The sequence below is a fragment of the Zootoca vivipara genome, chromosome 2 (genome assembly GCF_963506605.1).
Source record: "Zootoca vivipara chromosome 2, rZooViv1.1, whole genome shotgun sequence".
Classification (NCBI taxonomy): Eukaryota; Metazoa; Chordata; class Lepidosauria; order Squamata; family Lacertidae; genus Zootoca; species Zootoca vivipara.
Window position 1 is genome coordinate 361636 of NC_083277.1, and position 19885 is coordinate 381520.

General features: G+C 52.3%; 1 protein-coding gene across 1 annotated transcript; it reads right to left on the reverse strand.

Annotated features, from left to right (window-relative positions):
- Positions 1-2831: 2831 nt before the first annotated feature.
- B3GALT4 (beta-1,3-galactosyltransferase 4) lies at positions 2832-6848 on the reverse strand. Its single transcript, XM_035102824.2, has one exon. The coding sequence runs from the start codon at positions 6846-6848 to the stop codon at positions 5772-5774; it is 1077 nt and encodes a 358-aa protein (XP_034958715.1). The 3' UTR covers positions 2832-5771.
- Between the last annotated feature and the right edge of the window lie 13037 nt (positions 6849-19885).

The following is a 19885-nucleotide window of genomic DNA, read 5'->3' on the forward strand; positions in this document are numbered from 1 at the left end:
TACATGTGAAAAGGACCTAGGAGTCTTGGTAGACCACAAACTTGACATGAGTCAGCAGTGTGATGCAGCAGCTCAAAAAGCCAATGCAATTCTGGGCTGCATCAAGAGGAGTATAGCATCTAGATCTAGGGAAGTAATAGTACCACTGTATTCTGCTCTGGTCAGACCTCACCTGGAGTACTGTGTCCAGTTCTGGGCACCACAGTTCAAGAAGGATACTGACAAGCTGGAATGTGTCCAGAAGAGGGCAACCAAAATGGTCAAAGGCCTGGAAACGATGCCTTATGAGGAACGGCTTAGGGAGCTGGGTATGTTTAGCCTGGAGAAGAGAAGGTTAAGGGGTGATATGATAGCCATGTTCAAATATGTGAAAGGATGTCATATAGAGGAGGGAGAAAGATTGTTTTCTGCTGCTCCAGAGAAGCGGACACGGAGCAATGGATTCAAACTTCAAGAAAGACGATTTCACCTAAACATTAGGAAGAACTTCCTGACAGTAAGAGCTGTTCGGCAGTGGAATTTGCTACCAAGGAGTGTGGTGGAGTCTCCTTCTTTGAAGGTCTTTAAGCGGAGGCTTGACAGCCATATGTCAAGAATGCTTTGATGGTGTTTCCTGCTTGGCAGGGGGTTGGACTGGATGGCCCTTGTGGTCTCTTCCAACTCTAGGATTCTATGATTCCTTAGCAGCTCTTAAAATTAGGTAAGTACAACCTCAGGTGAGCAACAACTCGTGACAGCCATGGACAGAAAGTATTTACAGAGGGTGGCAAACACAGCGCATGATAATATGGGCTGTTCCCTGAGTCCGCTAGATCAGTGTTTCTCAACCTTTTTGGGGCCACGGCACACTTGTTCAATGAAAAAAAATCCCGCAGCACACCATGGGTTGGGGGGTGGCGAGGGGCCCTCGCCTCCCTATCTTTCCCTTTTTCCTTCACCTAGGGGGGGCCTCCCTCCTTTTCCTCTTCTCCTGGGGCGGCTGGGGTGGCGACGGCTGCGGCGACGAGGCAGGGCCCTCACGTGGTGGGAGGTCCCGGGCTTCGGAGCTTTTCCCGGCCACAGGCGGGCTCGCTGGGGGACTTTAGCGGCTCCCCGCTTGATCCGCCGGGCGATTCCGACGCCCACACGGCTGCCGCGGAGCCCAGGGGTCTGTCGATCCTCCAGCCGGGCGCTTTCGGTGTCGCTCCGGTGGGGTCGCGGGGGGGGGCCTCCAGCGGTTCCCCGGTCGATCCGCCGGGTTCACGGCGGCGGTTCCGGAGGCTAGGCTGGCGGCACGGGCACGCTGGTCGCTCTCTGGAGCTTCGCGCTGCCGTGCCGCGCGCCATCTTGCCTCGCCGGAAGTCCGTCAGCAATGCAAAGCGCCCTTTTCCTCGCCGCACGTCGCGGCACACCAGCCGGTGTCTCGCGGCACACTACTGTGCCGCGGAACACCGGTTGATAAACGCTGCGCTAGATGACATCGCAAGGGATCGTTGCCTTAAGAGAGCGAGAAAAATTATCGGGCGATTCACACCCCGGCCAGCACCTCTTTAATCTTCTACCCTCCGGCAGGAAATATAAAAGAATAATCAGCCATACCAATAAGACTTTTGGGATTGGTGTGTTGTGCAACAAGGACACAGAGTGCAATGTGGGTGGGGAGGGAGGCTCGGTTAAGTTCATTGTACACAGGTTTTACATTGACAATAAAGGTATTCAAAACAAAATAAAAAAATCCTTCCAGTAGTTTGTCATAGGTATGTTACAGATAGGTAGCCGTGTTGGTCTGACGCAGTTTTTTAATAAATTTTTATTTTATTATTATTTTTTTGGTCATAGGTAGGAGCTTTCGTGTGCATGCACACTTCTTCCGATACATGGAACAGAGGTCACCAGACCCTTATGTATAGTCAGAGGGTGGGGAGGGGTATTACTCAGAAGGGGGGTGGGAATGGGTGATTGGCTGATAGGAGTGGTGAACCTGTGAACGACTGTTAACGACTGCAATTGGTCTTACAGGAAAAAGCAAGGGGTGAGATGGCTAAAAATAGCTTTATCATAAAATGCTTTTGATGCTTTTGAATTATGGTGCTGGAGGAGACTCTTGGGAGTCCCATGGACTGCAAGAAAATCAAACCTATCCATTCTGAAGGAAATCAGCCCTGAGTGCTCACTGGAAGGACAGATCCTGAAGCTGAGGCTCCAATACTTTGGCCACCTCATGAGAAGAGAAGACTCCCTGGAATAGACCCTGAGGCTGGGAAAGATGGAGGGCACAAGGAAAAGGGGACAGCAGAGGGTGAGATGGTTGGACAGTGTTCTAATAATAATAATAATAATAATAATAATAATAATAATTTATTTATACCCCGCCCTCCCCAGTCAAAACCGGGCTCAGGGCGGCTAACACCAATAAAACATAAAAAGCAATTAATTAAAATACAGATTAAAATACATTATTATAATAATATAATAATAATTTATTATCTATACCCCGCCCATCTGGCCGGGTCTCCCCAGCCACTCTGGGCGGCTTCCAACAGAAAAATACAACACAATAATCCATTAAACATTAAACACGAAGCTACAAACCTGAGTTTGACCAAACTGCGGGAGGCAGTGCAAGACAGGAGTGCCTGGCGTGCTATGGTCCATGGGGTCACGAAGAGTCGGACACGAGTAAATGACTAAACAACAACAACAAGCTTTATCATGTATAATTAGATAAGAATCCAATGTCTTTATTCAGACCAGGTCTCATTGGATTCTTAACTCATTATACATGATAGAGCTATTTTTAGTCATCTCACCCCTTGCTTTTTCCTGCAAGACCAATTGCAGTCGTTAACAGTCATCCACAGGTTTACCACTCCTATCACCCACCCACCCTCTGACTATACATAAGGGTCTGGTGACTTCTCTTTCAGTGTATGTGAAGAAGTGTGCATGCACGCGAAAGCTCATACCTATGACAAACCTCGTTGGTCTCTTAGGTGCTGCTGGAAGGATTTTTTTTTATTTTGTTTACACATGGGCTGTTAGGCTGCTGAATGGTTGTGCAACAAGCACACAGAGTGCAATGCGGTTGAGTGTGGGTGGGGAGGGAGGGAGGCTTGTTAATTTCATTGTACACAGGTTTTACATTGACAATAAAGGTATTGTTATTGCAGCCCAAGATAGGAATAGAGATAAACACGGCGCTACTTTGAAGGAGTTCAGATCTCCAGGGCCTGATGGGCTGCACCCAAGGGGACTAAAGGAGCTTGCAGATGTAACCTTTGTCTATTATCTTTGAGAAATCTTGGAGAACGCGTGAGGCCCTTAGACAAATAAAGCCAAACGGGAAACTTGTGTGCGAAAAACTAAGTTCAGCCTGACTGCTTCCATGAGAATTAACAAGCTGAGAAGCAGATAGGTGCTGCTATTCAGGGAATCGTAGAGTTGGAAGGGACCCCCCAGGGTCATCTAGTCCAGCCCTCTGCAATGCAGGAATCAAAGCCAAATCATCCACGACAGACCTCTGCTTAAAAACCTCCAAAAAAGTGAGCCCACAACCTCCTAAGGGAGACCTTTCCACTGTGAGAACAGCTCTTGCTGTCAGAATGGTTTTTTCCCTGTATGTTGAGTTCATGTAACTTGAAGCCATGGGTTCGAGTCCTACCCTCCGGAGCAGGAGAGAAGAGGCTTGCTCCCTGTGTCAGAGTCAGACCTTGAGATATTTGAAGAGGGATCAAATGCCCTTGCTTAATTGACCCTGAGCTTTCAGGTGAGTTTTAACAGAATGCCGAGGAGGAAAGACGACACAATGTGCTCTTAGAAGAGCAGTTGTTGGTGGCCGTCAAACTGGGAAGAGTTATGAGGCTGTTATAAAAATTATATGGGAGGGGGAGCAGGACACCATTATCAATGAACAGAGAGGGGTGACAGAATTTGACAGCTGCAACTACCCAGAATCCTGTTCAATGCCATCTTCCCAGTCTCCGCTCTGCTTCAAAGACCTTCACCCCTCCTGCTTGGACGAGACCCTCCCTGAAGGAAGGCTTAAGGATCTGCATATGCACAACAGTTAGCATAAACTCACACATTTCCCTTCTCCACCTTCCCCTCCACCCCAGACTCCTTTAGATTATCACCACAGAACCTTTTGCCTTAAGTTATGCTAGATTCTCTCTGTATTAGAATTGCTGATTTATGTCTCGGAACCTTTATATATCAGGACTACTACCTTTTGCATAGAATTCTCTGTATTGGAGATGTCTCCTGTAAAAGGAAATGCTGCATGAACCGTGCGTGACCCCAGCCCACCTGAACCTTGCCCCATCGCCACCCTGATTCAAAAGACGCCCATGGACAAAGATGGATTAACTGGGACAGTTTATTCAAACCTCCAGAAGTGTCACCTTTTGCATAATCCCAGGGATCATCTTTGCGTGACCTGGGGGGAAACACCTGCCGGATGGACCCCAACTCCTCGGCAATCGCCAGGAACGGCCCCACCTCAACTCCCATCTAGACCGATCAAACAAAGGGAAACCCTTCAGCAACGGAGGAGAACAATGGACATTTCACCATATGAAGAAATAGTCGTCTCTGCACCCAGTTAATCCCATCACCACCCATCCTCCTTGTCCTTCCCCTCCCTCCCAGTAAAAGGATTTTCACGTGGGGACAGGAGGGTATAAGAGGGAGCCTCACCATTTCCCGGGGTCCTTCCTACATTCTTTGAGGCAGGGACCCTACAGCTGTAGTTCTTTCTTTTCTGTAATAAAAGGATCAGTTTGTTTTTCCTGACAGGATCGTGTGGTCTCTGTCATTTCCCGGCGGAGCTGAACTTAGTGCCAATTTTGGAGCTTCCGACCCGCGTCTGTCCTTCCTAAAAGGCTGCGCATTTTAGGGGCAATTTTCCATATCAAGGCCATCGCCAGCCTTTCATATGGGCTTCCCATAATATGTCTCTCTCTCTCTGAGGGTGGGCTGGATGGGTCCCCGCTGGCCTGATCCAGCAGGCACTTTTCCTATGGAACTCCCTCCCACTGGAGGCAGCGATGGCTGGCTTGCAAAGACGAGCAGGTGAATTGTTGTTTAGTCGTGTCCGACTCTTTGTGACCCCATGGACCAGAGCATGCCATAGCAGGTGAATTGATGGAGGATAATAAGGCTGAGAAGGAATGGCCCTCCTCTGACGGAGCCTAGAGAAAGCGGCTGCCCGTCAGTGAAGACAACCGCTGGGGCTGGTGGGCATCCGATCCCCACCCTGACACCTCCGCCATGAGGGTGACGCCCACAGCCCAGGCTGCCCCCCCAAAACCCATGTTTTTCGGATATTGCTTCCAAATCCATGAGGGCTAGTAACATGTCTGTTGTTTTGAAACTGAAAAGCATCCAGGGAAGGTGGTGGAATGTCCCAGGTCCCCAAATCCAATGGCAGAAGTCCTGCTGCAAAAGGAGTCTTGGCTAAGATTCCAGCGTTGCAGGCTGGATGACCCTTGAGGGTCCCATCTCATTGTCCAATTCTGTCTGCTTCTTGCTGCACCTGGGCATGTCCTTGGAGAATGGCTGCTGACTTTGTACGTTGCTTAATAAATCAGTTGCTGCGTCGAAGACAGAGGGTGGGGCTAGATGACCCCTTGGGGTCCCCACCTCTGATGCTGCAAAACCAGTTGCCCCTTCAGCTCACAGTAATATGAGCTTGGCGGGCGCTGCTCCTGGTGGCCAAGCTTCTGAGGCTTGGCTGGCGCTTCTCTGGCAGAGCCCAGTGGGCGCGGATTGCCTTCCTGCGGGTCTGGCGTTCCTCACGCTGCCAGCCACGCAAGGGCCTTGCAGCGGACAAGCCCCAGGGCCCTCTGCCAGGCGCTGCATGCCCTCTCGTGGGTGCCAACCTCCTCCCAAACGGCCATCATCGCAGCGGGCGCCACGCCATGGACGCTGAACAAGACCTCCCTGTAGCAGCAGGTGTCTGGCGGGAAGTGCTGCGAGCCGGCCATGTGGGGCAGGTGCTGGGGGGTCAGGCCGGCCTGGCGGGCACACAGCCCCACAAAGACGTCCTCCAGGGGCACCAGGGGGACATGGCGCGCTGCCCCCAGCAGGGCTGGCACGGCTTCCCCCGAGAGAACGTAAGCGGTGCCGCTGCAGTAGGGGGGGAAGGTGTCGTCTGGGTAGAGTGGGGCAGGGAGGTGGTGGCGGCTTCGAGGGTCGCGGTTGGGGCGCACCCACCAGTGGATGCGGCCAAGGTAGGGCGGCGGGGGGCTGGGCAGGGCACCCAGGTGGCGCGCCAGGGCAGGCAGGTTGAGGAAGACGTCGTCGTCAGCCTTGACCACGAAGGAGGCGCCCGGGCAGCATGTGGCCGCCCAGCCAAGGAGTGCCAGCGTCTTGAGCGTCAGGTTGGCGTAAGTGTCCAGGAAGCGCCCCTGGATGAGGTCTCCGTGCTGTGCCGCCTCCCGCTCCAGGGCGGCCTGCTGGGAGGGCTCGGAGGGCACCCCCAGGGCGAAGAGGGTCCTTGTGGGGCGCCCGTCGGCCCACAGCACCCCTCCCCAGGTCTCCCGCACGGCCTGGCGCTGGGCGGCGTGGTCTGGCGCACTGGGCACCAGGACCAGAAGGAAGGGCGAGCGGAGGGCGCAGGGGTTCCCCACGGGCGCCAGCAGGAAGGCCTCGGGTGAGGGCAGGAGGGGGGCGCAGCTGGAGGAGGAGGAGGAGAAAGGGCGCCCCCTGCTGGAAGGAAGCAGGTAGGGCAGCGAGCGCGACAGCAGCGCCTCATGCCCCCCACCGGCCAGGAAGAGGACCCCCAGCGAAAGGGCCGACGCCCCACACAGCAGCAGCGGGGCCCACCCACGGAGGAGGCGGCGGGGGAGGGGCGAGGGGGGCAGAGGCATCCTGTTGAGGGGCGCAGCAGCGCAAGAGGCTCAGGAGGGAGGCGCTGCAAGAGAGAAAAGAAGGAGAGATGGAATGAGCTTCATTCTGCGACCCCTGCCTGTTTTATTTGGGCCTCTCTCGGCTTGCAGTCTCACAGCCCCACATGTAATAGCACCCCACCCACCCATTCTATGCTGCCCCCCCCGCAGGGGCACAAATTGCAGAGGGTTCCCCCACCCCCACTCCACGCCCCTGTCTCTGCAAATTGTCCCACCCTCCAACCCAGGAAAGGGCTGGGTTGGAGGGTGGGTAAAGGAAGGGGTAAAGGAAGGGGGCAGGGAGGAGGGGTAAAGGAAGGGGGCAGGGAGGAGAAGACCTTGCAAGGCGCAGGAAAAGGAGACTGGATATCAGAGGGGCTTCATCCTGCCGCCGCCGCCGCCCTCACACCAAGTAGGTTTCCTTCCTCCTTTGCAAGCTCAAGAGAAGAAGAAAGGAATATTGCAGACATCAATCAAGACCTGCTCTTATTTTAACATCTCCTACATTCTCTCCTGCCCTCCATGTGTTCCAAATTTTTAAGAAAGGCAAATGAAACAATGCTAAAAAACTGTAATGCATCATCAGCCTTTCATAACCCTTAATCAGCGTTAAGGAAGCAGCATTATCTCAGACTACGCTTGAAGTGCGGTGTTTACTTTTATATATATAAAAGAGTGGTTTCTCATAGGAAAGGGAGCTGCTCTATGTCCATGAATCTGCCCACTATTCATCAGGAGCCTAAGTTAAATGAAGACAATTTTGTGCAACATTTGATAGCGCTTCTAGAAACGAGAGAAGCTCAAGACCCCCTGAGATTTTGGCCCCTGCCACCTTGCAATCTCCTCGTGCCCCCCTGCCTGCCAAAAGATCCCCCCGCTGCCCTCCGGGTGCCTTATGGAGCGACGCCATTGCCGGTGGGGGGTGGGGAGGAGGCAAGACGCGCAGAGAGAGAGAGAACAGATTGTGGTGGCTTTCTCATCCGATGCGTTCTCCCTTTGACCCCCTCCCCCCAATTCCTTCCACCTTGGAATCGCAACCCCCCCCAGCCCCACCTGTCCCTCCCCCTCCCGCCTTGCAACCTGAGCCCCCTCCCTCCTCTCCCCGCAGCCCATCCCTGCTCTTAAGACCGGGGAGGGAGGGGCGCGCCAGGCCGAGAGGATGGAGAGATGGAGACGAGCGAAGATGGAGGAGGGCGAGGAAGGATGAAAAGGGAGGGGGGAGGGAAGAGGAAGAAATACGGGCGGGGGGTCTCCGCCTGCACCCCCAACTCCCACCTTGCGCTGTGCGCCACCAGCCACCTCCCCACCCCCCAAAATAATAATAATATACAAAGGACCCAGGCGTCTGGGCGCCAGAATGGGATGCCAGCCCGGCCCGCGCCCCCTCCCCAAATCCCCCACAGCCGCCGCCGCTTCCTGCTGCTTGGAGCCCCCCACCCCCACCCCGTGGGCCCGATCCCCACCCGGTCTCACCTTTCCCTATCCTGCAAGGGGAAGTTCCTTCGGCTCCCAGGACAGCTGCGTAGGGGTGCAGTTGCTGCAGCAGCCGCCGCCGCCGCCCTGTGCCAAGGCAAATGTGGGAATCTCCTGGCCCCCGTGCGCTCCGACTGGAGAACAGCCTCTGCCAACGGTGTCGTGGACTTTGAATGTGCTCGAACTGGAGAAACGCGCCCAGCAGAAGAAGGCACCCTTGGCAAACCCTCCGCGTGTTACGCTCCCGCCCGGAAACCTTTGTCCCCACTGGGGAAGGACACGTGGACCCAGAATTGACCTTCACAGACACTTAGAGACGCACTGCTAAGACCGGCTTCAGGAAATGCAATCTTCTTACTCATCTCTGAGTGACAGTTAAAGCAGCAGCAGCAGCAGCAGCAGCAACACCCGCCCCTCCCGGGCTCCCTCTTCCCTCCCTCGCCAGCAACCCGCCTCTGCCCTTCACGTTGCTCATTGTTCCTAAATTTATTTCTGCATTTCATAGAGTTGGAAGAGACCACAAGGGCCATCCAGTCCAACCCCCTGCCAAGCAGGAAACACCATCAAAGCATTCTTGACATATGCCTGTCAAGCCTCTGCTTAAAGACCTCCAAGGAAGGAGACTCCACCACACTCCTTGGTAGCGAATTCCACTGCCGAACAGCTCTTACTGTCAGGAAGTTAAATAAAAAAATTCCTTCAGTAGCACCTTAAAGACCAACTAAGTTTTTATTTTGGTATGAGCTTTTGTGTGCATGCACACCTGTCAGGAAGTTATTCCTAATGTTGAGGTGGAATCTTCCTTCTTGTACTTTGAATCCATAGCTCCGTGTCTGCTTCTCTGGAGCAGCAGAAAACAACCTTTCTCCCTCCTCTATATGGCATCCTTTTATATATTTGAACATGGCTATCATATCACCCCTTAACCTTCTCTTCTCCAGGCTAAACATACCCAGCTCCCTAAGCCGTTCCTCATAAGGCATCGTTTCCAGGCCAACCATTTGCTGGTTGCACCCTCGTCCACGTCCTCCTCCCCCTCCCCCGAGACTCTGCGAGGTAGGCTGGGCCCAACACGGCACTTGCAGTCGTGCCCAGGCCTTTTGGGCTTGGGAGGCCCCCGATTATGATTCATATTGTTATAGAACCATAGAGGTGGAAGGGGCACCCAAGGGTCATCCAGTTCAACCCCCCACCCCACAATGCAGGAATCTCCATTGCAGCATCGAAGACAGAGGGTCACCTGACCCCTGCCGAAAAGCCTCCAAGGAAGGAAAGTCGGCTCTCACCACCAGAAACTTATTGCTGATGTGACACCTTTTCTTATTTCCCTCTTATCGATTTTATTTCTACGCCAACGAAGAGCTCGAGGAGGGCAGTACAAAGTTTTCCTCCCCACAACAATAGCAGAGAGGCAGCATGCTGGCCAAGCCTTAGAATTTGAACCCTGGTCTCTGACGCTCTAACCACTAGCCACACAGCCAGGCCAGGCCCCTTATTTGAAACCTGCAGGTGGTGGTGGTCTCCACCCACCCACCCACCGACCCCTCCAGATATCAGAGGAGGGGGGTCTCCCAGAGAGAAATGGGTCTCTTCCGTAGCCACTCCGAAACCCCCAATTTCTCCCTTTTCCTTGGACTCTGCTCTCTTTAGCTGCCAAGTGAAAAGGTTCCCTTTCAGCCAGGCTATTTCTATACCCTTTTAAATGCTACTGCAATTAGTAATTTAATTATTTGTACCCCGTCGCTCTGACTGGGTTGCCCCAGCCACTCTGGGTGGAGTGGGGGAATCACAGGGATACGTCATGGATCGGCACAGGGTATGGGAAATCATACAAATAGAATCATAGAATCGTAGAATCCTAGAGTTGGAAGAGACCACAAGGGCCATCCAGTCCAACCCCCTGCCAAGCAGGAAACACCATCAAAGCATTCCTGACAGATGGCTGTCACGCCTCTGCTTAAAGACCTCCAAAGAAGGAGACTCCACCACACTCCTTGGCAGCAAATTCCACTGCCGAACAGCTCTTACTGTCAGGAAGTTCTTCCTAATGTTTAGGTGGAATCTTCTTTATTGAAGTTTGAATCCATTGCTCCGTGTCTGCTTCTCTGGAGCAGCAGAAAACAACCTTTCTCCCTCCTCCATATGACATCCTTTCATATATTTGAACATGGCTATCATATCACCCCTTAACCTTCTCTTCTCCAGGCTAAACATACCCAGCTCCCTAAGTCGTTCCTCATAAGGCATCGTTTCCAGGCCTTTGACCATTTTGGTTGCCCTCCTCTGGACACGTTCCAGCTTGTCAGTATCCTTCTTGAACTGTGGTGCCCAGAACTGGACACAGTACTCCAGGTGAGGTCTGACCAGAGCAGAATACAGTGGTACTATTACTTCCTTTGATGTAGATGCTATACTCCTCTTGATGCAGCCCAGAATTGCATTGGCCTTTTTAGCTGCTGCATCACACTGTTGACTCATGTCAAGTTTGTGGTCTACCAAGACTCCTAGATCCTTTTCACATGTAACCAGTTTACACTTACCTGTTGCAACAGATATTTGTTAAACTGTAGCCCATAAAGGTAATGGCATATTGGCACAACATTGGCACAACTGGAAGCCATTGAGGAACAAGGTGCCCATGACTCGCTCCTTTGGGAATCCTGTGCTACAGAAATTACCCGGGGCGGGGGGGGGGGGAGGTGATCTTTAAAGTTGTTACAATGTGACAAATATTATGCCTGAATGTATCCTTTCGATTTGACAGCTCAGGGACGATACCTATCTTTATAAATTCAAATAAAATCAGTAGTTTGACCAATTCTCTTCATTCCAATGTCATTTTGGCCTTAGAGGAAAGGACTCCTTTACTTTTCTCTCCCGCCATAATAATAATAATAATAATAATAATAATAATAATAATAATAATAATTTTTTATTTATACCCCGCCCTCCCCAGTCAAAACCGGGCTCAGGGCGGCTAACACCAATAAAACATAAAAAGCAATTAATTAAAATACAGATTAAAATACATTATAATAATAATAATATAATAATAATTTATTATCTATACCCCGCCCATCTGGCCGGGTTCCCCCAGCCACTCTGGGCGGCTTCCAACAAAATACTAACATACAGCAATCCATCAAACATTAAAAGCTTCCCTAAACAGGGCTGCCTTGAGGTGTCTTCTAAAGGTCTGGTAGTTGTTATTCTCTTTGACCTCTGGTGGGAGGGCATTCCACAGGGTGGGTGCCACTACCGAGAAGGCCCTCTGCCTGGTTCCCTGTAACTTAGCTTCTCGCAGCGAGGGAACCGCCAGAAGGCCCTCGTTGCTGGACCTCAGTGTCCGGGCAGAACGATGGGGGAGGAGACGCTCCTTCAGGTATACTGGACCGAGGCCGTTTAGGGCTTTAAAGGTCAGCACCAACACTGTGAATTGTGCTCCGAAACATACTGGGAGCCAATGTAGGTCTTTCAGGACTGGTGTTATGTGGTCTCGGCGGCCACTCCCAGTCTTGTTGTTGTTGAGTCGTTTAGTCGTGGACCAGAGCATGCCAGGCACTCCTGTCTTCCACTGCCTCCCACAGTTTGGTCAAACTCATGTTCGTAGCTTCAAGAACACTGTCCAACCATCTTGTCCTCTGTTGTCCCCTTCTCCTAGTGCCCTCCATCTTTCCCAACATCAAGGTCTTTTCCAAGGATTCTTCTCTTCTCATGAGGTGGCCAAAGTATTGGAGCCTCAGCTTCACGATCTGTCCTTCCAGTGAGCACACTGGGCTGATTTCCTTCAGAATGGATAGGTTTGATCTTCTTGCAGTCCATGGGACTCTCAAGAGTCTCCTCCAGCACCATAATTCAAAAGCATCAATTCTTCGGCGATCGGCCTTCTTTATGGTCCAGCTCTCACTTCCATACATCACTACTGGGAAAACCATAGCTTTAGCTATACAGACCTTTGTCGGCAAGGAGGTCTCTGCTTTTTAAGATGCTGTCTAGGTTTGTCATTGCTTTTCTCCCAAGAAGCAGGTGTCTTTTAATTTCGTGACTGCTGTCACCATCTGCAGTGATCAAGGAGCCCAGGAAAGTAAAATCTCTCACTTCCTCCATTTCTTCCCCTTCTATTTGCCAGGAGGTGATGGGACCAGTGGCCATGATCTTGGTTTTTTTGATGTTGAGCTTCAGACCACATTTTGCGCTCTCCTCTTTCACCCTCATTAAAAGGTTCTTTAATTCCTCCTCACTTTCTGCCATCAAGGTTGTGTGTCATCTGCATACCTGAGGTTGTTGATTTTTCTGCATACCTGAGGTTGTTGATATATATCAAATATCAACTCCCAGTCTTAACGCAGCCTCCTTTTAAGTAGTCCATAAATCCAAGCCATGAGGGAGGAAAAACACTCAAGCACGAGGCCATGCAGCCAACACCCCACCCAGGGAGTGCCCAAGGGTGGCCATCGAGTTCACGGCTGAGCATAACATCCCCAGAGTTCATTCCCAGACTTGCCCCAGGACAAGGATACGGAAAGAATTCTCTTCTTCGTTGGTGACAGGTTCTTGAGAAGTCTGAAGAGACGAGTCTCGACATGTTCGGCAAGGCTGAACTATGTGACCCCTGACAACCCCTCCCCTCTGGTGACATGTCCGTGGTTATTATTTATGATTATTATTTTTATTTAGACCCCGCCCGTCTGGCCGGGTTTTCCCCGCCACTCTGGGCGGCTTCCAACAAATACCATGGAAGGTTGGTGTATCAGTGATGCTGTGCGAACTGTATTATGGGATATGGTGGGAAAGATTTGAAAGTTAATGTTGCCCCATGTTCTGGGTTCTTACTCCTGTGGGGGGACCTGCGGCACAATAAATAGCATGGTCTACGGACTGCTGTTTTGCTCCAAATGACTTAACTGGAACTTCCTCCTTTTATTGACCTCATGGACCCGCGGGGGACTTGCACCCCACAAGCTGGGCTGTTGAGTAGTCTCTCACCCCGGAATTTTTCCTTTTCACCTGCCAGCCGGGTTTTCACACAAGAGCAACACTCTCCTCTCCTGGGGTTTCCGGCTGCCTCCGACTTTGGATGCAGAGCTGAGCCATCCTGGCTAGGAGCCAGCCTCTCCATGCCTCTTAGAATCATAGAATAGAATCCTAGAGTTGGAAGAGACCACAAGGGCCATCCAGTCCAACCCCCTGCCAAGCAGGAAACACCATCAAAGCATTCTTGACATATGCCTGTCAAGCCTCTGCTTAAAGACCTCCAAAGAAGGAGACTCCACCACACTCCTTGGCAGCAAATTCCACAGTCGAACAGCCCTTACTGTCAGGAAGTTCTTCCTAATGTTGAGGTGGAATCTTCTTTCTTGTAGTTTGAATCCATTGCTCCGTGTCCGCTTCTCTGGAGCAGCAGAAAACAATCTTTCACCCTCTTCTATGAGACATCCTTTTATATATTTGAACATGGCTATCATATCACCTCTTAACCTTCTCTTCTCCAGGCTAAACATACCCAGCTCCAGGGCCGGCTCTAGGTAGAGTCCTGGTGGCGCAGGGCGCTGGGGTGCCGGGCTGGTAGGCGGGGCGCTGCGCGGCAAACCATGCTGTACCCTGCGAGGGCGGGGGCGCCGGAGCGATCTCCGCCCCTCAGTGCCAGGGCACCCGACCTGCTAGAGACTGCACTGCCCAGCTCCCTAAGCCGTTCCTCATAAGGCATCGTTTCCAGGCCTTTGACCATTTTGGTTGCCCTCTTCTGGACACGTTCCAGCTTGTCAGTATCCTTCTTGAACTGTGGTGCCCAGAACTGGACACAGTACTCCAGGTGAGGTCTGACCAGAGCAGAATACAGTGGTACTATTACTTCCCTTGATCTAGACGCTATACTCCTATTGATGCAGCCCAGAATTGCATTGGCTTTTTTAGCTGCTGCATCACACTGCTGACTCATGTCAAGTTTGTGGTCTACCAAGACACCTAGATCCTTTTCACATGTACTGCTCTCAAGCCAGGTGTCTCCCATCCTGTATTTTTGCCTTTCATTTTTTTTGCCCAAGTGTAGTACTTTAAATTTCTCCTTGTTAAAATTCATCTTGTTTGCTTTGGCCCAGTTGTCTAATCTGTTAAGGTCATTTTGAAGTGTGATCCGGTCCTCTAGGGTATTAGCCACCCCTCCCAATTTGGTGTCATCTGCAAACTTGCTCAGGATGCCCTCAAGCCCATCATCCAAGTCATTGATAAAGATGTTGAATAAGACTGGGCCCAAGACAGAACCCTGTGGCACCCCACTAGTCACTACTCTCCAGGATGAGCTGAGCCATCCTGGCTAGGAGCCAGCCTCTCCATGCCTCTTGTGGGAGGGAGTTCCACAGGTCACGAAGAAAGACCTTATTTTCTCTGCTCCTCCCAACTTCCAGCTTCATTGGGTCCCCACAAGGTAGATTCCACTTTTCCCACGCCAGCCGTCGTTTCATAAACTTCCTTGTCTTCTCTCGTCTCGCCTCTCCTGCAAACTGAAACGTCCCTGGCGCTGAAAGCTGCCTTCCTCCCTCACCGGGATTATTTCGGCGGCCCTTTCCTGAACACTTCCCCCCCACCCGCAAGTCCACCATATCCATTTCAAGGTGAGCCTGCGAAGACAAGAAGGCCGAAAGCCAAAGGCAGCAGGACCCGGGTGCAAGAGGAGGAGGAGCAGCACCCTTCTCCCCGCCTGCCCTGCCCAGAGATTGGCACCCCTCAGGGCACCTACGGGGAGTCGGAGGCAGCCCCGAACTTGCCTCGCTCTAGGGGGTGTCAAATCCAGGCAAGCAGGAGAAGGGAGGGAAGCCAAAGTTCTCATTTCCTTGCCAGAAATGAGTATGGCTTGAATATCCCCCTGTAAGAGTAGCACCCACAACGACACTCCTCCAAGTTAAAACTCATAGAATCATAGAGTTGGAAGAGACCACAAGGGCCCCCCAGTCCAACCCCCTGCCAAGCAGGAAACACCATCAAAGCATTCTTGACATATGCCTGTCAAGCCTCTACTTAAAGACCTCCAAAGAAGGAGACTCCACCACACTCCTTGGCAGCAAATTCCACAGTCGAACAGCTCTTACTGTCAGGAAGTTCTTCCTAATGTTGAGGTGGAATCTTCTTTCTTGTAGTTTGAATCCATTGCTCCGTGTCCGCTTCTCTGGAGCAGCAGAAAACAACCTTTCTCCCTCCTCCATATGACATCCTTTCATATATTTGAACATGGCTATCATAACTCCACCCCCATTAGACCGGAAAGTTAGCCGACCCTCCTTCCACCTCCAGAGGGACAAGACCCTGAAGTGTCTCTCCTGAGGACTGTCCCCAGAGGGGACGGGAAGACAGGCTTAATGGAGCTGTCCCACCAACTGGGGCACACTTACCTGGGCCAGCAGGTGTCCTGGCTGTAGGCAGGTCCTGGTCTGGGTGTCTAGGAGAGGTCACAGGTTACAACCTCAGGCCTCATTAACAATGTAACCCCCTCCTTAATAATGCCTTCAGAGAACTGTAGAGCTGGAAGGGGCCCCCAAAGGTCATCCAGTCCAGCCCCCCACAAGGCAGAAATCAGCACTCGGGCATCCATGGCAGGTGGCCATCCAACCTCTTCTCGGAAATCTCCAAGGGAGGAGAGCCCACCACCTTCCTTTACATGGTAGAAGGGCTCCCACAGTCAGGAAGTTGAGACGGAATCTCCTTTCTTGTCACTGGAAGCCACGGGTTCGAATTCTGCCCTGCCCTCAGAGCAGGGGGGAAATAGCTGGCTCCATCCTCCATGGGACAGCCCTTCAGATATTGGAAGATGGCTGTCCCGTCTGCTCTCAGCCTCCTCTTCTCCACGTGGGGAGTTTCCTTCCATGAGGCGGCTGCTTCCTCCCTCCCTCCCAGCTTCCCCCCCTCCCTCCCTGCGCTGCTAGTTGCCTCTGCCTCCTGTCTCCATGGCAACTGAGGCCACTTCAGCTTCCTGCATCTGCTGGGGGTGGGGGTGGGGGGTCCTTGGCCTTTTGCAAGCTTCCTGCCACGACTGCATTCAGTTTCATGAGGCTCCTCTCTCTGTGGAAGTTCTTCCTCTCTCTGCCTCAGAGGAAAGCAGGGCAGCAGGTGGTGTTGCTGTACAGGGCAGACTCTGTGCCCCAGCCGGGGACTTTCCAGGCCAGCATGCATGGCAAGAGTTCAAAGCACAGAGGGGAGTGCTCCTCCCTCCCTCCCTCCCTCTGAAGGCAGGCGCCCAAGGAGGAAGCAGAAGCCTGCAAGATCAAGTCCTTCCTAGTTGATCTGTGGAACTCCCTGCCACCGGAGGCAGCGATGTCCGCCACCTTGGACGGCTTTAAAAGCGGGTTACCGGAAGGGAAATGCATGGAGGAGGAGAAGTCTATCCACGGCTCGGCTCTGCCTCCTTGGTCTGAGGCCCCGATGCGTCCGAATCCCTGTTACTGGGGGAGAGATGCTCTTGAGCTGGAATCCCGCCACTTGTGGGTTTCCCGGAATGGGCATCAGGTTGGGCAGGACTAGACGTGCCTCCTTGGCGTCTTTTGGGCTGGGCTGTCTCTAGGGTCCTTGGGCTCCCCTCTTTGACCCCTCGGAGGGCCATCGCTGAGCTCTCAGAGGCTGAGGCACCTGGAGCCGCCGGGTTGGGAGGAGGGCTGGGAGCTTGACAAAGACCCCTGGAAGATGCTGGGTTGGAGGAAAGAATGAGGAGGGGGCTGGCTGTTCTGCCAGTGATGCAGCCATGGGGTGGGGGTGGGGTGGGGCTATTTATCCAGCTCAGCCTCCTTGTTGACTTCTCAATGTGACCGTTGAAAGGAGGTTGGGTGCCCCCTGTCAGGGGTTTATCGGCTGAGATGGAGAACCAGAACCCCAGAGTTGTCTGCGCCTGGACTTCACGGTCAGGGGACCCTTTACCTTTACCTTTATATGGAGGATGGAACTCAAATCATGCTCATCACTGTTGCCTCGTCCTCCTGGAAAAGAGTGACCAGTGGGGTGCCTTAGGGTGCTGTCCTGGGCCTGTTGTTGTTCAACGTCTTGGAAGAAGGACCTGAGGGGATGCTCATCCCGTTTGTAGTTGACACCACATTGGGAAGGGTAGCTAATGCCACAGACGATGGATTTGGGATTCAAGATGACCTTAACAGGTTGGAGAACTGGGCCCAAACGAACAGAACGGATTTCCATAGGGATCAATGTCAAGTTCTGCACTTAGGCAGGACGAATAGGATGCACAAATATAGGATGGAGGACACCTGGCTCACTAGCAGTACAGTGGTACCTCGGTTTATGAACACAATTGGTTCCGGAAGTCTGTTCATAAACTGAAGCGTTCATAAACTGAAGCAAACTTTCCCATTGAAAGTAATTGAACGTGGATTAATCCGTTCCAGATGGGTCCGTGAAGTACTTAAACTGAAGCGTTCATAAACTGAAACATGGGTGTAATTGGTTCCGGAAGTCTGTTCATAAACTGAAGCGTTCATAAACTGAAGCGAACTTTCCCATTAAAAGTAATGGAAAGTGAATTAATCCGTTCCAGATGGGTCCGCAGTGTTCATAAACCGAAAATTCATAAACCGAGGTGTTCATAAACCGAGGTTCCACTGTACATGTGAAAAAGATAGAGGGGTCTTGGTGGACCACAAGCTGAACATGAGTCCAGACAGAGGGTCTGCTATTTCTCTCCCTCTGAGAAATGCAAAGCAGCCCATTCATGAGAGAGGAGGGAAGGAATTCATGGAGAAGTGGGCAGAGGAATTAATTTTCCGTCTTGTGCTTGGCAATTGTTCCTCCTTCAGACACTGCAATTTGCTCCTCCCAGCAGAAGCTGGATGCGTTTCTGTGTGTTCCCATCGACTGAATGGGGGCTAAGGAAGCTTTAGGGAATAGTTTCCGCAAGTATTTGCCTCCAGTTGACCCTCATGGTTTGATGGATGAGCCGTTGACAAGAGAGGCAGTGTGGTGTAGTGGTTAAGAGCGGTAGACTCGTAATCTGGGGAACCGGGTTCGCGTCTCCGCTCCTCCACATGCAGCTGCTGGGTGACATTGGGATAGTCACACTTTTTTTAAGTCTCTCAGGCCCACTCACCTCACAGGGTGTTTGTGGTGGGGGAGGAAGGGAAAGGAGAATGTTAGCCGCTTTGAGACTCCTGAAGGGGAGTGATAAAGCGGGATATCAAATCCAAACTCTTCTCTCTCTCCTTCCTTGGAGGAAGATGACCCTTCGGTCCCTTCCAGCTCCAGAATTCTCAAAGAATATTTGAAATGTAGAGTTGGGAGGGATCCCCAAGGGTCATCTAGACCAACCCTTTGCGATGCAGGACTCTCAGCTGAAGCATCCTTGCCAGATGACCATCCCAGCTCTGCTTAAAAACCTCCAATGGGGGAGATTAACAAAGAGCAGGGATGACCATCAGCGTATTCTGGATCTGAATGCCCGTTCCAGGGAGCAGGGAATGGCAGGTGGGGGGAGAGACTCCGGGGTCCTGTTTGGGGTCCCTGCTTCCTTTGAATCTCATCCAGTCACTAGATTACAGGCAGGGCAGAGGCCTGATCCACCACATGCACTGGGTCACCTGGGCCCAGAAAACCCTCCTGATTCTCCACACCTGAGACTGAGCCCTGCCAGGAGACGGCCGGCCGGGACTTTGTTTCTCTGCTCTGAAAGTGTGTCTGCATTTGCATCTATGCCAGCAAATGCAAACCGAATGCAAAGCTGTGTTCTGGGCTGGCGAGTTCGGTGTCCCTGACAGACCTCCGGATTCTCTGCTAACACACGTCAACAAAGAAACAAAAAAAAGAGAGTCTGTCTCTGTGTGCAGAGAATCTCAGCTTGCAAGCCCCATCTGCCCTTCTGCCATTGAGCCAGTCTCCCCATTTTCCCAGCACAGAGAAAAGATCCTAGGATAATCCGAAGTGTTGGAAGGGACTGGAGGGTCCTCTAGCCCAGGGATCTCCAACAAGGTATTATTCTGGCCTCTTTAGGCCAAGCAGATCCCCCTGTTCATTGCAAAAGCTGCTCAGCCGTGCAATTCTGAGCTCAGAGATCCTTGTTGGGTCAGAACATCTTTCTCCCCCCTTTCCAGTTTCCACATCTGTCCTCTTTCACTCTCTGGAGGAAATGGAGGGAGGACCCAAGAAAGAGGAGTTGATTTGCCATCTGCCCCCAGGATTCCTGCCAGGGGAAAGCGGGTGACGTGTCGCGAGGGACAGCGGATTGGGGGGCTTGGCTCAAACCCAGTCCTGCCTGGGGATGGGGACCCTTGTGGGAACCCCCTTGGCAGGCACCCCATTTCTCTTCCTGCAAAGGCATCCAAGGAGGGGCAGGGCAGGGCAGCTGAGCATCTCTTGGCCCCCCAGGAAAGAGAAACGGGAGTTGAGTGATGCTGCTGCCAAGGAGATCTTGCAAGGCAAACCCTGCAGGTGTCTTGCATGGATCTGGGCCCCTGTTGAGGGGTCCCAGGACAGGAGTCTCTGCCCCTTTCCCTTCCCCCACTTGGCCTCTTTACCTCTGTGTCCTCTCTTGCCCTCCGCCTCCCTTGCTGATATCACTCCAA